The 15,136-nt window shown below is 49.3% G+C and overlaps 2 protein-coding genes across 2 annotated transcripts; one reads left to right on the top strand and one right to left on the bottom strand.

Moving 5' to 3' along the window:
• Nucleotides 1–1,112: 1,112 nt before the first annotated feature.
• Nucleotides 1,113–2,999, bottom strand: LOC308569011 (C-C motif chemokine 4). The gene is made up of 3 exons (XM_081162377.1): nucleotides 2,662–2,999; nucleotides 2,074–2,188; nucleotides 1,113–1,491 (listed from the first exon to the last, which is right to left on the bottom strand). The coding sequence occupies exons 1-3, from the start codon at nucleotides 2,735–2,737 to the stop codon at nucleotides 1,404–1,406; spliced, it is 279 nt and encodes a 92-aa protein (XP_081018503.1). The 5' UTR covers nucleotides 2,738–2,999; the 3' UTR covers nucleotides 1,113–1,403.
• Nucleotides 3,000–13,509: 10,510 nt separating this feature from the next.
• On the top strand, nucleotides 13,510–15,136 carry LOC308569010 (C-C motif chemokine 3). The gene is made up of 3 exons (XM_081162376.1): nucleotides 13,510–13,671; nucleotides 14,361–14,475; nucleotides 14,616–15,136. The coding sequence occupies exons 1-3, from the start codon at nucleotides 13,596–13,598 to the stop codon at nucleotides 14,704–14,706; spliced, it is 282 nt and encodes a 93-aa protein (XP_081018502.1). The 5' UTR covers nucleotides 13,510–13,595; the 3' UTR covers nucleotides 14,707–15,136.

Here is a 15,136-nt window from a genome sequence, read left to right on the forward strand (position 1 = left end):
TACCCCCTCTTCACCCTACTTGCACAATGGGTTGTCCTTTTTGGCTCCAAGGAGGCATGTCACGAGGAGCACAGAAAAGGGGATTAACCTGGGACTTGGCACTGGCTGGAGTTCTGCTCTGTCACACACTTGCTGGGTGGCCTTTAGCAAGTCAGTTCTCAGCACTTGGCCCTCAGTTTTCACAGTATGAGAGGGTTGGGTGAAATGGCTTGAGAGGTTCCTCCCAGCTTTAATAGACTATAGTTCTGTGTTCTGTAGATCAAAGTCTGATTGTGCACGTGATTCTATCTCAGAGCCCCGTTCTGACTCATGTAATAGGAAGCTCTGTTTGAAAGGTTATTAAGGAGACATGGCTTTAGGTTACTCTCACAACATTCCAGAACCAAATCTGACATTCTTTGTTCTTCACTTTTGCTTAGAGCTTTAGAGAGCTAATCCGCTAACTAATCTAATCCATTTGATGACTCTGGGAAGATAGACACTATGCCCACTGTAAGTGAAAAAGTTAAGGCTCAGAGAGGGAAACAGAAACTTCCAGATGCCAGACCCTGTGATGGATGCTTTACACACCACCTCATAACAGCCCTTCAAAGCAGATAATATTGCCCCCCATTTACAGGTGTGAAAATTGAGGTCCAGCAAGGCAAGATGACTTTCCTAATGATCACTGATGATAAGTGATGGAGGCCCACTTCTCTGACCCTGAACTACCTTGTCTCCCCTCTATATTGCACTGCTGATGCTATCTGCAACCTCTCCACCAGATGCTGAGACGATGACCCTCAGCATCACAGCTGCCCTTTTGGATCATCCTTTCACGGTGCTCTCCAAACAGACCTACAAGCCTTAGCAAGCCACATCACCTCTGTGCCTGTTTCCTCATCTGCAAAACTGGAGGTAAGAGTTCCAACTTCATAAGGGTGTTAAAATCCCTGTTGAAAGTATTAAGTGAGATCGTGTCTTTTTAGAGCATTTAGCCATATGACGTCCTCAGTAATTGCTCACCCTTATTGGGTTTGGAAATGGCAGTTTGTCCCTATTAATAATACCAGGCACTTCCCTTTGAACCAAATCAAATTAAAACACAAAGAAGCCGTCTGTATATATTTTTTAAGTTTTATTATGAAAACACACAGAATCAACTGCATTACCCATGTATCCGCAATAGCAGAGAAACAGTGATGGTGGACAATCCCCATGGGGGACATGTGTCCTTTGGTAAAAAAACAACATAAACTATGAAAATAACACCAAATACAATAACAACACATAATAAAGATTAAATTAAGAGAAGGAACGGGGACTACTGAGAGGAGTGGTGAACGTGGAGAGGGCGCGGCTCACTGAGAAGAGTCAGGCTCAGGTGACCTTCCCTGGAGACCTGCCCCTGTGCCTGCAGCAGCTCAGTTCAGTTCCAAGTCATTCATGTACTCCTGGACCCAGGGCTCACTGGGGTTGGCACAGATTTGTCTGCCCTTTTTGGTCTGGAATCTGTGGAAAGAGGAGTGGATAGATTAGAATCGCATGGCACCTTGTCTACGGTAGATTATCTCCCTCTGCTGGACCACAGTTCATGCTGGACAGCTCTAGTGGGTGGGAAGACCCTTCTGGGGTGGTACTGGAAACAGACTCCTTTTAACTTCCACCGTGGATTTGGCTGTGGCCTCAGCTAAATTGGTTCCCAGATTACGAACCAGTGAGTTTTACAATCAATATGGCTGTATCTTCCCATTCATTCCCTAGTGCCCCTAGCAATAACTTTTCCACATGTTTTCTAAGCACGGTTTAAGAAATTAGCCCACATTTCTTTTTTTACTTTCCCTGGTTTCCTAGTCTCTGTCTAATTTCCTCCCCAGAGCCCCCGACCCCCAATCTGGTCCCTTGAATCCCTCCCAGCCCCCTTCCAAGACTGGACAAGTGACTTCATGATGTTGTTCTTTGCTGCTTTCTGGAGGGCTTCAGCCCTCAGACCTGTCTCCCTCCTGTCTGACCCTCTCCCCGCCCCAAACAGGCCCCTTATCTAATCCTGCCCTCGCCCTGGCCTCCCCGAGCTGCCCAGAGGCTGATACTTACACCACGGCGGGCTGGGAGCAAAGGCTGCTGGTCTCGTAGTAATCTTCCACGTAGTTTCGAGGAACTTTCCGCAGGGTGTAGGAGAAGCAGCAGGCCGTGGGGGGGTCTGAGCCCACTGGAAAGAAAGGCCGAGGTGAGACCAAAGGGCTACAAGGAGCTGCTCCTTTGGCTTTTAGCTAAGGATATTCAAGGGGTATCGCTGTGCAGCCATCAGAGCCCAATTATGGTCCCTTTTATCCAATCCCACCCACCCTGAGTAGGAGTTCTCTTTGAAATCAGGATCCTAAGAGAAGATCATGGAGCTGGATTGGGTTTCAGAGTAAACATCTCACTTCATTTAACAGAAGAGGAAACCAAAACACGCAGAGAAACAGGGACTTTCTTAAGTCTACTGGTTATTATTTCTTAACAGGAACTGAGTATCACTGAATGTCTAGTAGACACTGCATTTAACAACAGGCTACTTAAAAATCTTCCCAGCTCCCTTTTGTCCCTTCCCCAGATGCCACTGTTGGACCAGCCCCAGAAGAAAAGTGGGTTCTGCCTACACCATGGCTCTAGAAGTAGCAGCTGAATTAACAAACTTACTTGGCGCCGAGCGTGCCGGAGAGCAGAAGGCAGCCACTAGCACGAGGAGAGAGAGGACAGTCACACAGAGCTTCATGGTCTTGGTGGAGAGGAGGCTTTCCCGGAGCTGAGGCTGCAGAGCCCAGAAGCTTCAGAACCCGGCTGTGTTCTGTGCTGACACTGAGCTGGGATCCCCTCTTTATAGGGACTCTGAGGACTGGGACAGAGGTGGAAGCACAGGGGGGCAAGTGGAATTTCCAGGGCAGAGATGATGTCATGGTGCCGGTAAGGAAACTGAAGCTCCCGGAGAGAGAGAAGCTCTGCACAGCACCTCTTCCCCACGGCGATGTCATCACAGTGGAAAGAGGAGGTGGAGGGGGGAAGCGGGCTGTGCCCTAGAGGGAAGTGGTACACCAAAGGCAGTGGCCCAGACAGGGGAAAGAGCTGCGAACCCAGAGGAAGGATGCAGCATTCACACCTGCGAGAAGGAGCGTGTAGACGGGAACCATGCTGCGCTCGGTGGTTGGCACCTCCAGATGCTGGAGGCTTCGCGTCAGCGTTTCCAGGCTTGGCACAGGCCCGGCCTTAGGAAGGAAGGGGGAGCCAGGACTCCACGTCACAATCCTGGACCTCCTTCTGCTGGGCTGAGTGACCTTAGTGTCCTGAGTGACCTTATATGTCTCCTTGGGCATCAAGAGTCCAGCATTGGATGTGCAGAAGGACCCAGCAGGACAATAGCCTATTTATTTATTGAACATTTACTATGTGCCAGGCACTGGGCAAGCTGCCTTATACACATGACATCAAATCCCACCTTCACCCTGAGCTGGGGTGTGATTAAGCCCCGGAGACAATCAAAATCGCAGAACAGAGGAGAGTTCGCTGACCTCAAGGCCGTGATCCTAAGTGGCAGGGCCAAGGTTTGAAATGAGATTCTTCTGACTCTAAAGTCCATTTTCTTCTCAGCCCCTCGTCGCAAATATAGAATGCGACCACAGAAACTGTTGCCCACTGGGGACCATGCCGCACCCACAGGGCCATCTTCCTATGGCCGAACCCGGGAGGGGAGCTTGGGGCAGCCTGTCCTGGGAAAGGAGGGAACGGGGAAGCAGCAGAGGTCTCAGTGGGTGCACCCGGCCCGCACCAGCAAAGGGGAGGAAGCGGCAGGAGCGGCTTGGGAGCCCAGGTAAGGAGCCGCCTCTCCGGTTCACACAGGGCCCCCAGTGGCCCGGCGCCCACCCGACGCGTGCAGCCCTCGCCGTGGCGCCGCCTGCCTTCCCCGCGCGGTTCTTCCCGCCCCGGCGCTCTGTGCCGCCAGCTGTGCCTCTTACTCCCTTCGCCGTTTCACCTTCGTAAATCACTGCGCTTACGCCTGACACTGACATAAAACAGCACTGAACGCCGGCTGTGACCGGGAAAGAATAAAGAGTGTTCCTCTAGCTGTAAGTGGGGTTGGTGGACCCGGCAGTGAGCTCTGAGTTTACCTGTGTTTCGGAGAAACGTGTAATCCAAGCCTGCGGGTGTTTCCCAGCCACGCGCGGGGAACTCCCTGCGCCCACGCGGAGCCCGCCGGCCCGCAGCTGCCCCCCGGGCTGCAGCCCAGACCTGACCCCGCGGCGGCCAGGCGAGGCTCACGGGGCCCGGAGCGCGGGGCGGGCCGTGGCCAGGGAGGGCGAGGACGGGACGACGGAGACCTGAGGAGACCTGAGGGAGACCTGAGGAGACCTGAGGAGACCTGAGGGAGACCTGAGGAGACCTGAGGGAGACCTGAGGAGACCTGAGGAGACCTGAGGGAGACCTGACGGAGACCTGACGAGACCTGACGGAGACCTGAGGAGACCTGAGGAGACCTGAGGGAGACCTGAGGAGACCTGAGGAGACCTGAGGGAGACCTGACGGAGACCTGACGAGACCTGACGGAGACCTGAGGAGACCTGAGGAGACCTGAGGAGACCTGAGGGAGACCTGAGGAGACCTGAGGGAGACCTGAGGAGACCTGAGGAGACCTGAGGAGACCTGACGGAGACCTGAGGGAGACCTGAGGGAGACCTGAGGAGACCTGACGGAGACCTGAGGAGACCTGAGGGAGACCTGAGGAGACCTGACGGAGACCTGACGGAGACCTGACGAGACCTGAGGAGACCTGAGGAGACCTGAGGGAGACCTGAGGAGACCTGAGGAGACCTGACGGAGACCTGAGGAGACCTGAGGAGACCTGAGGGAGACCTGAGGAGACCTGAGGAGACCTGACGGAGACCTGACGGAGACCTGAGGAGACCTGACGGAGACCTGAGGAGACCTGAGGGAGACCTGAGGAGACCTGAGGAGACCTGAGGGAGACCTGACGGAGACCTGAGGAGACCTGAGGAGACCTGAGGGAGACCTGAGGGAGACCTGAGGAGACCGCCACCCCTCAGCGCGCTCTGACCCCTGCTTGCCCCGGGAGGGGGGGGGGCGAGCACAGGCCGCCCGGCGCTGGGGGGGTCCGCAGCGCCCACCATCATCTACACGCTCCACACACACACACACACACTACACACACACACACACACCCCACACACACCATCACACACACACACACACACACACCATCACACACACACATACACACACATACACGCACCCCCCCACACACAAACTTCCACACCTTCCTTCCACGCTGTGCTCCCCCTTCTCTGCGAGCGAGCCTCGCCTCACATGCTCGGCCCTCACCAGGACCCCGTCCCGGCTCTAACGTCCTGTGCTCCCTCGCATCACTCTGCCAGCATCTCTCCTGGTCTCTCCTGGGCGGTGGTTTCATCTGCATGTCTCAAGGACCCTACTTTAAGGGAAAGAGGGTGTGTCTTGTGTTCCCTGGGATTTACACGGACTTCGGTATCCATGCCATTTCCACTCAAACCAGATTAGAAGTCATCTGCTCTTTGTCAGCTAAGGCAGAGCAGAAGGAAGCCCCATCTGTCCCCTCCAAGAGCTCCTAGTCTAGTGATGGTCTTGACAGTGACAGAAATAACTATCCCATGAGATGGAATAAAATAAGTGTCACATCAAAGGTAGAAACAAAATGTCAGGGCGTTCCTTGGCTGTAGACGCATAGTTTCAAATCAAGTCTAAGCGGCACTGTGTGCTAAGGACGGGCCCTTGACAGGGAGACCTCCCTCTGAATGAGGGGTGCGCTGATCTTCAGGCCGTGGGGGGCTCTGAGGATATCATGGATAGATAGGAGTGGGTGATGAGTCTGCACAGAGCCACGCAATGAGCCTGGCTGTTGACTTTTGCTTCTTGGCCTTGATTTGATCTTTGGCTCATGGAGGAAAAATGTTTTGTCCATGAAGGTCCCAACAATAATGTTGTGGTCACACCAGTGAAATTCAACACCGAGAGTACAAAGGGCTTGTGCCAATATGTTTAGCAAATCAATGACCTCCAAGATTTATACATTGGGGCCATTTCTAAGCAATAGGCAATAGAGAACGATAGCAAATGCCTTTCAAATACACGACAACAAAAAAGGGCTCATATTCTCTGGAGAACCTTCCCTGACCTCTCCTCCAACTGGATTCTGCGTCTCTGTGCTCCTACAGCCCCTGAGCTACCTCCATCATATCACCTGTAACGTATCTATATGATCGCCTCTCCCCCTGGAAAATGAGCTCCTTGATGCAGCACACGTGTTATGCCTCTCTCTGTGTACACAGTAGGTGCTCCATAAAGAGTTGTTTAATAAATGTCCAGAGACAGCCCAAACTACCAGTTGTAATGGGAAGGGGTGTGGCAGGTGACATGGACTCAGGATGTGAACTCCGTTTAGCTGAGGGAAGTAAGAATGAGGAGGGCATTCTCACACTCTACTCAAGATGTGATTCCCCAGCCCTGAGGAGGTGATAATCCCCCTCCTTCCCCTGCCCTCAACCCGCATACCCAGTGGTTTTACTTAAGGGACACTTTTAGAGCTCAGTCTTTCCAGCTCAGGGGTGTGAGAAGTAACAGCAGGAGTCAACAGTGGTTCCAGCGAGCTCCACATGCATTCTGTGGGTCACCCACCCTCTTGCGGCAGAGGAACCTTTCGCTTCCCCTCACTCATGATAATACAGAGGTTTCCCCTTCTGTACCCTTAAAGGGCTCTGTGCTCATAACTCTGTTCTGGGCACTTTCACATCTGTTCTGTCGTTTTTGCCTGCCTCTGTGAGCTGCAGGCAGGACTGGCAACTCCAGCAGTAATATGACCTTGCAAAGGTCCTGGCACTTTTCATTTCCCCCAGCATATCCATGCCCATGGCTTTATCTGATCCCAATCTATTTTGCTATTGTAGCAAAACCTAGAGAAGTTAAAAGACTTGATCAAGGTCACACAGGATGTGTGGTAAGACCCAAGGTCTTCCAACTCCTGGTCCAAAGATGACCAAACTTCCTTTACAGGTGTGACCCTCTGAGATGGCACATGCAGGGAACCTCTGAAGGTACCAGACTCTCAGAAGAGACTACAAAGCTGCTGAGGAGTGGGAAACAGAGGTGGCCAATCTTGACAATCTGTGTTCTCCTAGAGAGTAGTGAGATGCACGAGTGCTGGGGGGACCACTGGGTGTTGGGCCTGAGAGCACCAGCCGCAAGGAGGCAGAATGCCTAGAACTAGAGAATTCCTTGCAAGCAACTTCTGAGGCTGGATATCCACGGCGAGCTGGAACACATGGTCGTTTTGCCAAGAGAATAAACCAGAAGAGGTAAATGCTTTGCCAACGCCAACAGGGTGGCCAAGTCGCTTGGGGAAAATGGGACTGTAGATTGAAGAAACAATTACACAATTATCCAAAGTGCAGGGTTCAGGATGGGGTCTGGAGGACAGTGAACTGTTGAAGCAGTTCATCGGGGCCGCCACACTCCACCCCTCAGCCAGCCAGCCCCGCTCTTCTTGAAGGGAAAGGCCTTCCACAGCCGCCACAGGCTGCCCTCTGGCAGTCAAGGATGGAGGGCAGTGACTTCAGGGGATGCTCAATTTCTGAGAGAAGATGAAAATATCACCAGTATTTGACAGGTTCAAGAAAACTGTCGGTATTCTTTATGAAGCATCTTACTTCCTTCAAACAGTGCTTTTATACCTGTTTCTAGCTGTTTCCAGGCTGGAATATGCAGAAAGAGGGGAAAATAATGCAGTCAAACTATACTGAGTACCTGCTATATGACAACAGGCACTGAGTCAAGCATGGGGTTACATGCTAGGAAAGGGCTGGTGAGGCGTTAAAAAAGCCTTCCCAAAAACGAGATGGCTGGTTTCTGTAAAAACTTCTATTAGCTTGCTTTGTTTTCAAGAGCAAATATCCATGGTCACTGTACAAAATTTGAAAAATCTAGGAGAACATAAATAAGAAAACAAGTTACCCAGCATTCTGAATGTAGTTTTGCATTTTACGAAGGATACTTAGTAGTCTTTCTTGAGCTAGTACATCTTATTATCATTCCTTTATATTCTTCCCTGTCATTAAAAACTCAAGACATTTAAAATTAGCATGTGTGATATTTCATTGCATGGATATACCAAAATTTTATACCGAAATTTATCTGTAGCCATGTTACTTAGGTCAGTCCATTCAGATTGCCCTTAACTTTTCTCTGTTATAAGCTGAGCTGAGACCTGAAGGGTGATCAGCCAGGAAGGGAGCGTGGGGGTGGGGATTTCAGGCAAAGAAACAAGAAGCCTGCACTTTTTAAAATATGCAAAACAGATTCATTGAAATATTTAATAGTACTGATAATAGTAACTAACGAATAGCTCTCACCATGAGCCAGTGGTGTCCTGATCCTTTTCTAGACTCGAATGCATTTAATCCTATTAGTGTAATCCCCCTGCCACACTTAGGAAACTGCAGCACAGACAGGTAAGTAACCTACAGAAGAACACCCAGCTAATCATGACAGATTTGGAAATGACACCAAAGAAGTCCGGCTCCAGAGCGTAAGCAAATCAGAAAAGGGAAATGTGCTTATTACAAATTTATGTTAAAAGCTTAAGAGCCAAAGCTCTGTAGTTATGTAAAATGTCCTTCAGTTTTATATCTTGCATGTCTTTAAACAGTGGAATCCATAGGTTTCTCTCTTTCCCTTAGAAAGCTGAGGGAATTAAATAGAGATACCCATGCTGATAGTATTTCACTCTGCCCTGTGATTCACAAGAAGGGGAAATTGTGCCTTGTCAATGACACCTCATTCATAAAAAGCAGAAAAGAGGCCTGCACTTTTAGGGAATTACAAAGAATTCAGAGGACTGAGTCTTAGTTTCCAGGAAGTTTGAAGGTGGCAAGAGAGGTGGCCAAAGAGGGAAGCAGAGGTCAAGTCACAGAGGTGAAGCCTCCGTTTCATGCTGTTTTGAAATGATGCAGAGTATTTGAAGGGTTTTCAACAGAGAGAGATGAGAGGCTGATTTGCCCTTTAGCAAAATCACTTTGGATGCTGTGTGATGATGGGACAGCTCTGAGAGGGGCAAACTGGAAGAAAAACCAGTGGATAGGACACTCTTACAGCTGTCATGGAGAGAAACGATGAGGGCCTGACCTAAGACAGTGGCCGTGAGATGGTGAGAAGCAGATACACTTAATTTCAAAGTATAAGAGTTGGTGACTAAATACAGTAGTCCCCCCTTATCTGCAAGAGATACGTTCCAAGACCCCCAGCAGATGCCTAAAACTTCAGATAGTACTGAGCTCTACATATACTACATGTATTTTTTACTGTACTCCATGCATACATTCACTTAAAGGAAGCACTTAACGGCTTCTCTTTGGCATATCCCAATTGCCAGCACTATTCTTGCACTTTAGAGCCATCATTAAGTAAAATAAGTGTTACTTGAACACAAGCACTGTGATACCAGCAATCACTCTGATAACTGAGATGGCTACTAAGTGACTAAGTGGTCTAGTGTGACTGGGTACGTTAGACCAAGAAATGATGAGTCACATCCTCAGTGGGACAGAGTAGGGAAGCGCACAATTTAAAACTTATGACTTGTTTCTAACTGAATTTTCCATTTAATATTTTGGACCATGATTGACCACGGGGAACTGAAACCAAGGAAAGTGAAATTGTGCATAAGGGGGTTACTACTGCAGGTGAAGGAGGTGAAGGGCAGGGATGAGCCAAGGGTGACTCCCAGGTTTCTGGCTTGGAAGCTGGGTAGAAGGGGCTGCCTTTTACTGGATAGAGAATACAGACAGAGGAGCAGAGGGACAGGGGAAAGGGTCTAATCCAATGCCCAATGTATGCCTTGGTCTACTGGACACATACAAAAAAGTGGCCAGAGGAGCATGACAAGAACTGAAGACAGAAAGGCAGTGAGACAGGGTTGCATGGAGACATTGTCCCTCTAGGATGCTAGAAAAGGCGCCCCAGGACATGGTTTCTACCTACAGGAAAGGTGGAGCCACACCTGCTGCAATCTGACTGGGCCACACCTGAATAAAGGAGGCCGAAGCTGGAACAAACTGGGGCATTGTTATCAGTGAACCCATCCATGGAGCCATTGGTGTCGAAGGGAGAGAGCTGAGATTGGAAACTGGGGAAGTGGAACTGCAGGGCCAGAAACAGAAAGGAAACCAATCCAGCAGGGCCAGGGCTTGGGAAGCAATGAGGAGCCGAGCAGAGCAGGACAAAGCAGTGATGTTGCAGAGCATGAATTGTTCAGCCAGAATTCCCTGTACTCATGGCTGGGGTGCTCTGCTGGATCGAGGTGGGGCCTCAAAGGGGTTGGAATGAGCCAGAAAGCTAGGACACCAATCAAGCCCCTCCATGGTAATGGATCTATCATGTGACTGCTGGCTACTTTCTGCCACCACCGCCTAAGAGACCTTGGTTGATCCCCAAAGATCAAGACTTTGACTCCATGACCTTTCTGATCCTTTCCTTCCTGTTAGTATTTCAGCTTCATAGTGGGACTTGGACATAGCACATACTGTTAATTAAATCAGCAATATGTTTATTCATTCGCCAAATAATTATTAAGTCTCACTATGTGTCAGGCATTATGGTTATCATCGGAGGTGTATTGTTAAATAATGGCCACAATGAAATATGAAACAGACCAGTTCTACCTGCGTGGTCCTGGGCAAATCATTTCAACTGGGAACATCAATTTACCACTTAGGAAATTTCTAAGACTCTTCACAACCAATTCAACCATCCTAAGGCTCCCTCACAGCATTCATTCAACATATGTAGAGTAAACACATACTTTGCATATGTTATTTTCCAATTTGAGTAAAAACACATAAGACAAAGGGCTATTTCCTGGTTTTAGGATTCATAAGGAAAATCAATAAGAATTTTAAAATTCTCTATATAATTACTAAGATAGAATTTTTTATTCAATAAATCACCTTTGTTCAAAAGAACAAAACGATAAGAAATAGAAACTATGTCAGAAAATTCATCATGTTATAATCATCATGTGCTAGGATTTGGTTTAAATCCACTAACAAGACATGGGATGAATTTGGTTTAAAGTCAACAGGACATGGTCTAAATTTTTTTTGAAGAGAAAATGACATAAATAATGCATTAGAACAATGTGCTAAGTGTTATAATCACGGAGGCAGATAACAAAGTTCATTATCAGAAAGTGGCTGATTCAGCAGTTTCCATTTCCTTCTCACCCTGCCCGGCTCAAGAAGGCAAGTCTCAGAAACCAAATCATGAGCATGAAGGGGGTTTCCCCCAACAAGAAAACGAGGGAATGCAATTCAGGATCTCAAAAGAGGACTGGCGGGGGGGGGGGAGTGAGGGGGAGACATAGTCTGTGATCTGGAGTTTCCAGTGAAACACGTGATAGACTCCATTTTCGGAACTGACAGTAACAAGGGAAGACACCTGGGCGCTGAAGCCTCAATGGAACGGGCCACTGCCCCTGACCTTGCCTTTGCTTCGCCGCCCACCCTCAAGACCAGCATTTGCAGTCATAGGGATCAGAAACACGGCCCATGTATTTTCAGAGAAGGAACTCTACAGACACAGGAGGGACAGAATTCCTAAGGTGTGGTCTCACTTGGCTCACGTCTGGTTTCCTCCACTGTTGCAGCCCCTCGGCGGGGAATCGTAAGCCTTCTGGTCTGGCCCCAATTCAGCTTCATCATCCACGTTTGCTCTGTCGCTCTGCAGCGACACTGGCTGCCCTGTCCTCCTTCCGAGCCAGCAGTTCACACCCGCGCCTCCCCCTGGGCCGGGCCGCCAGGGCCACCCCATCCACGTGCGTTCAAACCCTGTGTGGCTTTCGAGACCCACCCGGAGCTCCAGCTCTTCCATGAAGGCTTCCTCAGCCCTCCCAAGGGAGGCATTGCCTCTCCTCCTGGCATTCTGAGCTTTCATCTGTTTCCCGCCCAGGAATCTCAGCACTTTCTGCTAAGTGCTGTGGTTACCTGTTTATGTATGTTCTACCTGCTCCTACTAGACCAGGGGCATCTAGAGGACAAAGACCATTAAACAGAACTTAATCTGTTTCTCACTATACAATGTGATTTATGCTTATTACTTATGTAACAGTAAAATAATAAAGAATGGAGAGGGAAAGAAACCCACAGACCTGACTGAGTAGGTAGGCCCTTTCACACCACTGAAATTATGAAAAGAAAACTGCTTTAGATCTGGCATTCTTCATGTAAATATCGTACAGATTCCTTAAAATAGTTCAGAGATATGGAAATCAGGGCTCCATTTCAGCAAAGGCCATTGGACAGAAACTTTGGTATATTTCTCAAAAATTTCTTTCAAATTAAAGTTAAACAATAGACAACAACCTACTTTCCAACCAGGCTTGTTGTAAATGTTTTAAAACAAAATGTGACTGTAAATTTGTGAGCTGACTAGGAAGACAATACATTCTCATATCAAAAAAAAAAAAAAAAAGAGAGCGAGAAAAAACTCCAGAAAAAGAGAAAAACAAAAAAATTATTCATCCATAGATCTCTCACACACATATGTAAGTACTATTGCTGCATTGGGGCATGTATTTCCACTGAGCCAAACAAGCTAGGACTCATCTTACAACTGATGTCACATTTATTCTATGACACTTCATTCCGTTTAAGGGCTTAATAAGAAATAAGCCAGTGGACATATCATAACTTACTTTATCATTCCTGACAGGGGAAAATTTGGGTGTCCTTACTTTACAGCTACAAATGATGCTGCATCGGGTATATCTTCATGTTGAAGATGCTTCCATATTTGGGTTAGTTTCTTTAGGACTTTCCTAGAAATGTGTTCTGTAAGTTAACAGGTATAAATATTTTTAGCCGCCTGACATATTCACGCCCACACCTAATGTTTCTTGGTGCTCCTCGGCTGGCGGGTAACCCAGTGGCCCTAGTCATTCAATGACTGTCAGATGAATGGACGGGGAACGGAACCGCGACCCCGTGCTTCCTGGTCCTCTAGCGGGGACTCCGAACTTCAGTTTCTTGCATTCAAGCGAGGCTGTGCCACCCTCCACCACATCATCACATCTGCCCCTCGGAGCGCTTAGAGCAGCTGAGGAAGCTCAGAGGTTTCACCTCTGCGGGAAGGACAGGCCGGGAGGGGTCACGCAGAGTTTCTACGGAAAGGGCCCGCTAAGAATAGCCCGAGTGGAGACACACTCCTCTCTCCTCCTGCTCTGGGGGAAACCGTTTCCTCATATGAAACCAGAACAAGTCATGCGTTGTGGGCTCAGACTTATAGCTCAGAGAAGCTATTCTTGGATATCCTGAGCCCCTGTGGTGGCTGGGGACCCTGAGTTGTGCAACACTCAGGCTGACAACACCCTATGCTTAAAAATTTCCCACCTCACCCCCGGATTCCATTTCCCCATTCGCCGGGGCTGCCTATAAAGAGCAGGGAGATGGCATCACACGGCAGAAGGACACAGCCAGCAGCGAGTGGCCGCTCCCGTCTCTGCTCTCCTGACGCTCGAACCCGCACTCCACCTGCTCAGCATCATGAAGGTCCCCGGGGCTGCCCTCGCCGTCCTTCTCTGCACCATGGCCCTCTGCAGCCAGGTCTTCTCTGCACCATGTGAGTCTGAGCTGTTGCTATGGGTGTCCCTGCTCTCTGGCCACAGTCAGACCACAGCCGTCTTTTCTTGTGGTCTTGAGAGCCCGAGAGAAAATAGAGAACTTCTTAAAGGGTTATAAAGCATCTTCGCTTTCTTCTGCGAGACTTGTGTTCTTATCTTACAAAGGGGTGTTGGCTAGCCTAGTCCCCATATCTGAGAGCCAGGGTGGGGTAGGGGAGTAGCAGTCCCATTTTAAAGATGGCAAAGTAGGGACCTAAGCAAATGAGCTTACCAGAGGCAGAATCCAAGTCTGGCTGCCTCCCAGTGGTGTCATTCTTCAATTAACTCATTCTAGGTCCCCCCAAGAGCTCTAGCTCTGTCCCTTGAATGTCTTAGGGGATATGTCTGAGGTTTCTCTTTTGCTTGGGTATGGCTTCTTGAAGGGAGATTAGAAAACAGTCTCCTGGATGTTGGGATCACAAAGAGAAAGACGGCACCCACAGTGAAGACTCAAAGAGAAAGAAGGGCACAGACAGAGCCAAGGACAGAGGGATTTTTCTAGGCAGAAATGCCAGTGCCTTCCAGTGACCTTGTCTCCCAGCCCACTCCCTGAGCAAGGCTGTTTTCCTCCCCTCTCAGGAATGAGATCTCAGATCTCTCTTTTCCTTCTGAGCTGTGACTCAGGCTCACTCTGTCCCTTCCTCTACAGTTGGTGCTGACACCCCGACCGCCTGCTGCTTCTCCTATATATCCCGGCAGATTCCACGCAAATTCGTAGACGACTATTTTGAGACCAGCAGCCAATGCTCCAAGCCTGGTGTCATGTAAGTGCCATCCTTCCTGCCTGCCCTGGGGAGATAGAGAGGGGAAGAAGGACCCTCGGAGGGGCTCCCCGAGAGCGCGAGCAGGCCCAGGGCTCCCCTGCCGGACTCCTCAGTGCGTAACCCTCCACCCCTCTCCACAGCTTCCAAACCAAAAGAGGCCGGCAGGTCTGTGCCGACCCCAGCGAGGCCTGGGTCCAGGAGTACATCACCGACCTGGAGCTGAATGCCTGAGGGGCCTGGAAGCTTTGAGGAACCCAGTGACCTGGGTGGACCAACGGGGAGCAGGGGCCTGAACCTTGGAAACACCCCTGTAACCCGCACAGCTACCTCTCCTGTGGGCTGGTCATTGCCAACACCCACACTCTGGGACTCTTCCTCCCTTAAATTTCCACTTATTTATGCTATTTAAATTTTGTAACTTATTTTGAATGCCACACTGTGTTCAAGACTATTTGCTCCAAGAGACCTCAGGACACCTTCACCACCCTCTCCTCCCCCTTCACTTGCACTGTGATTGGTGACAATTGAGTGACTGTCACCAGTTTTTTCTGGGCAGAGGCGGTGCTGCCAAAGCCATCAAACTGACAAATATGTATTAATTGGTTTCTGTTCAGTGCTGTGTTCAGCCCAGAGAAATAATAAAAATGCTCTTTTAAAATGT

This window comes from Miniopterus schreibersii (assembly GCF_964146895.1).
Source record: "Miniopterus schreibersii genome assembly, chromosome: 16".
NCBI classification, from domain to species: Eukaryota; Metazoa; Chordata; class Mammalia; order Chiroptera; family Miniopteridae; genus Miniopterus; species Miniopterus schreibersii.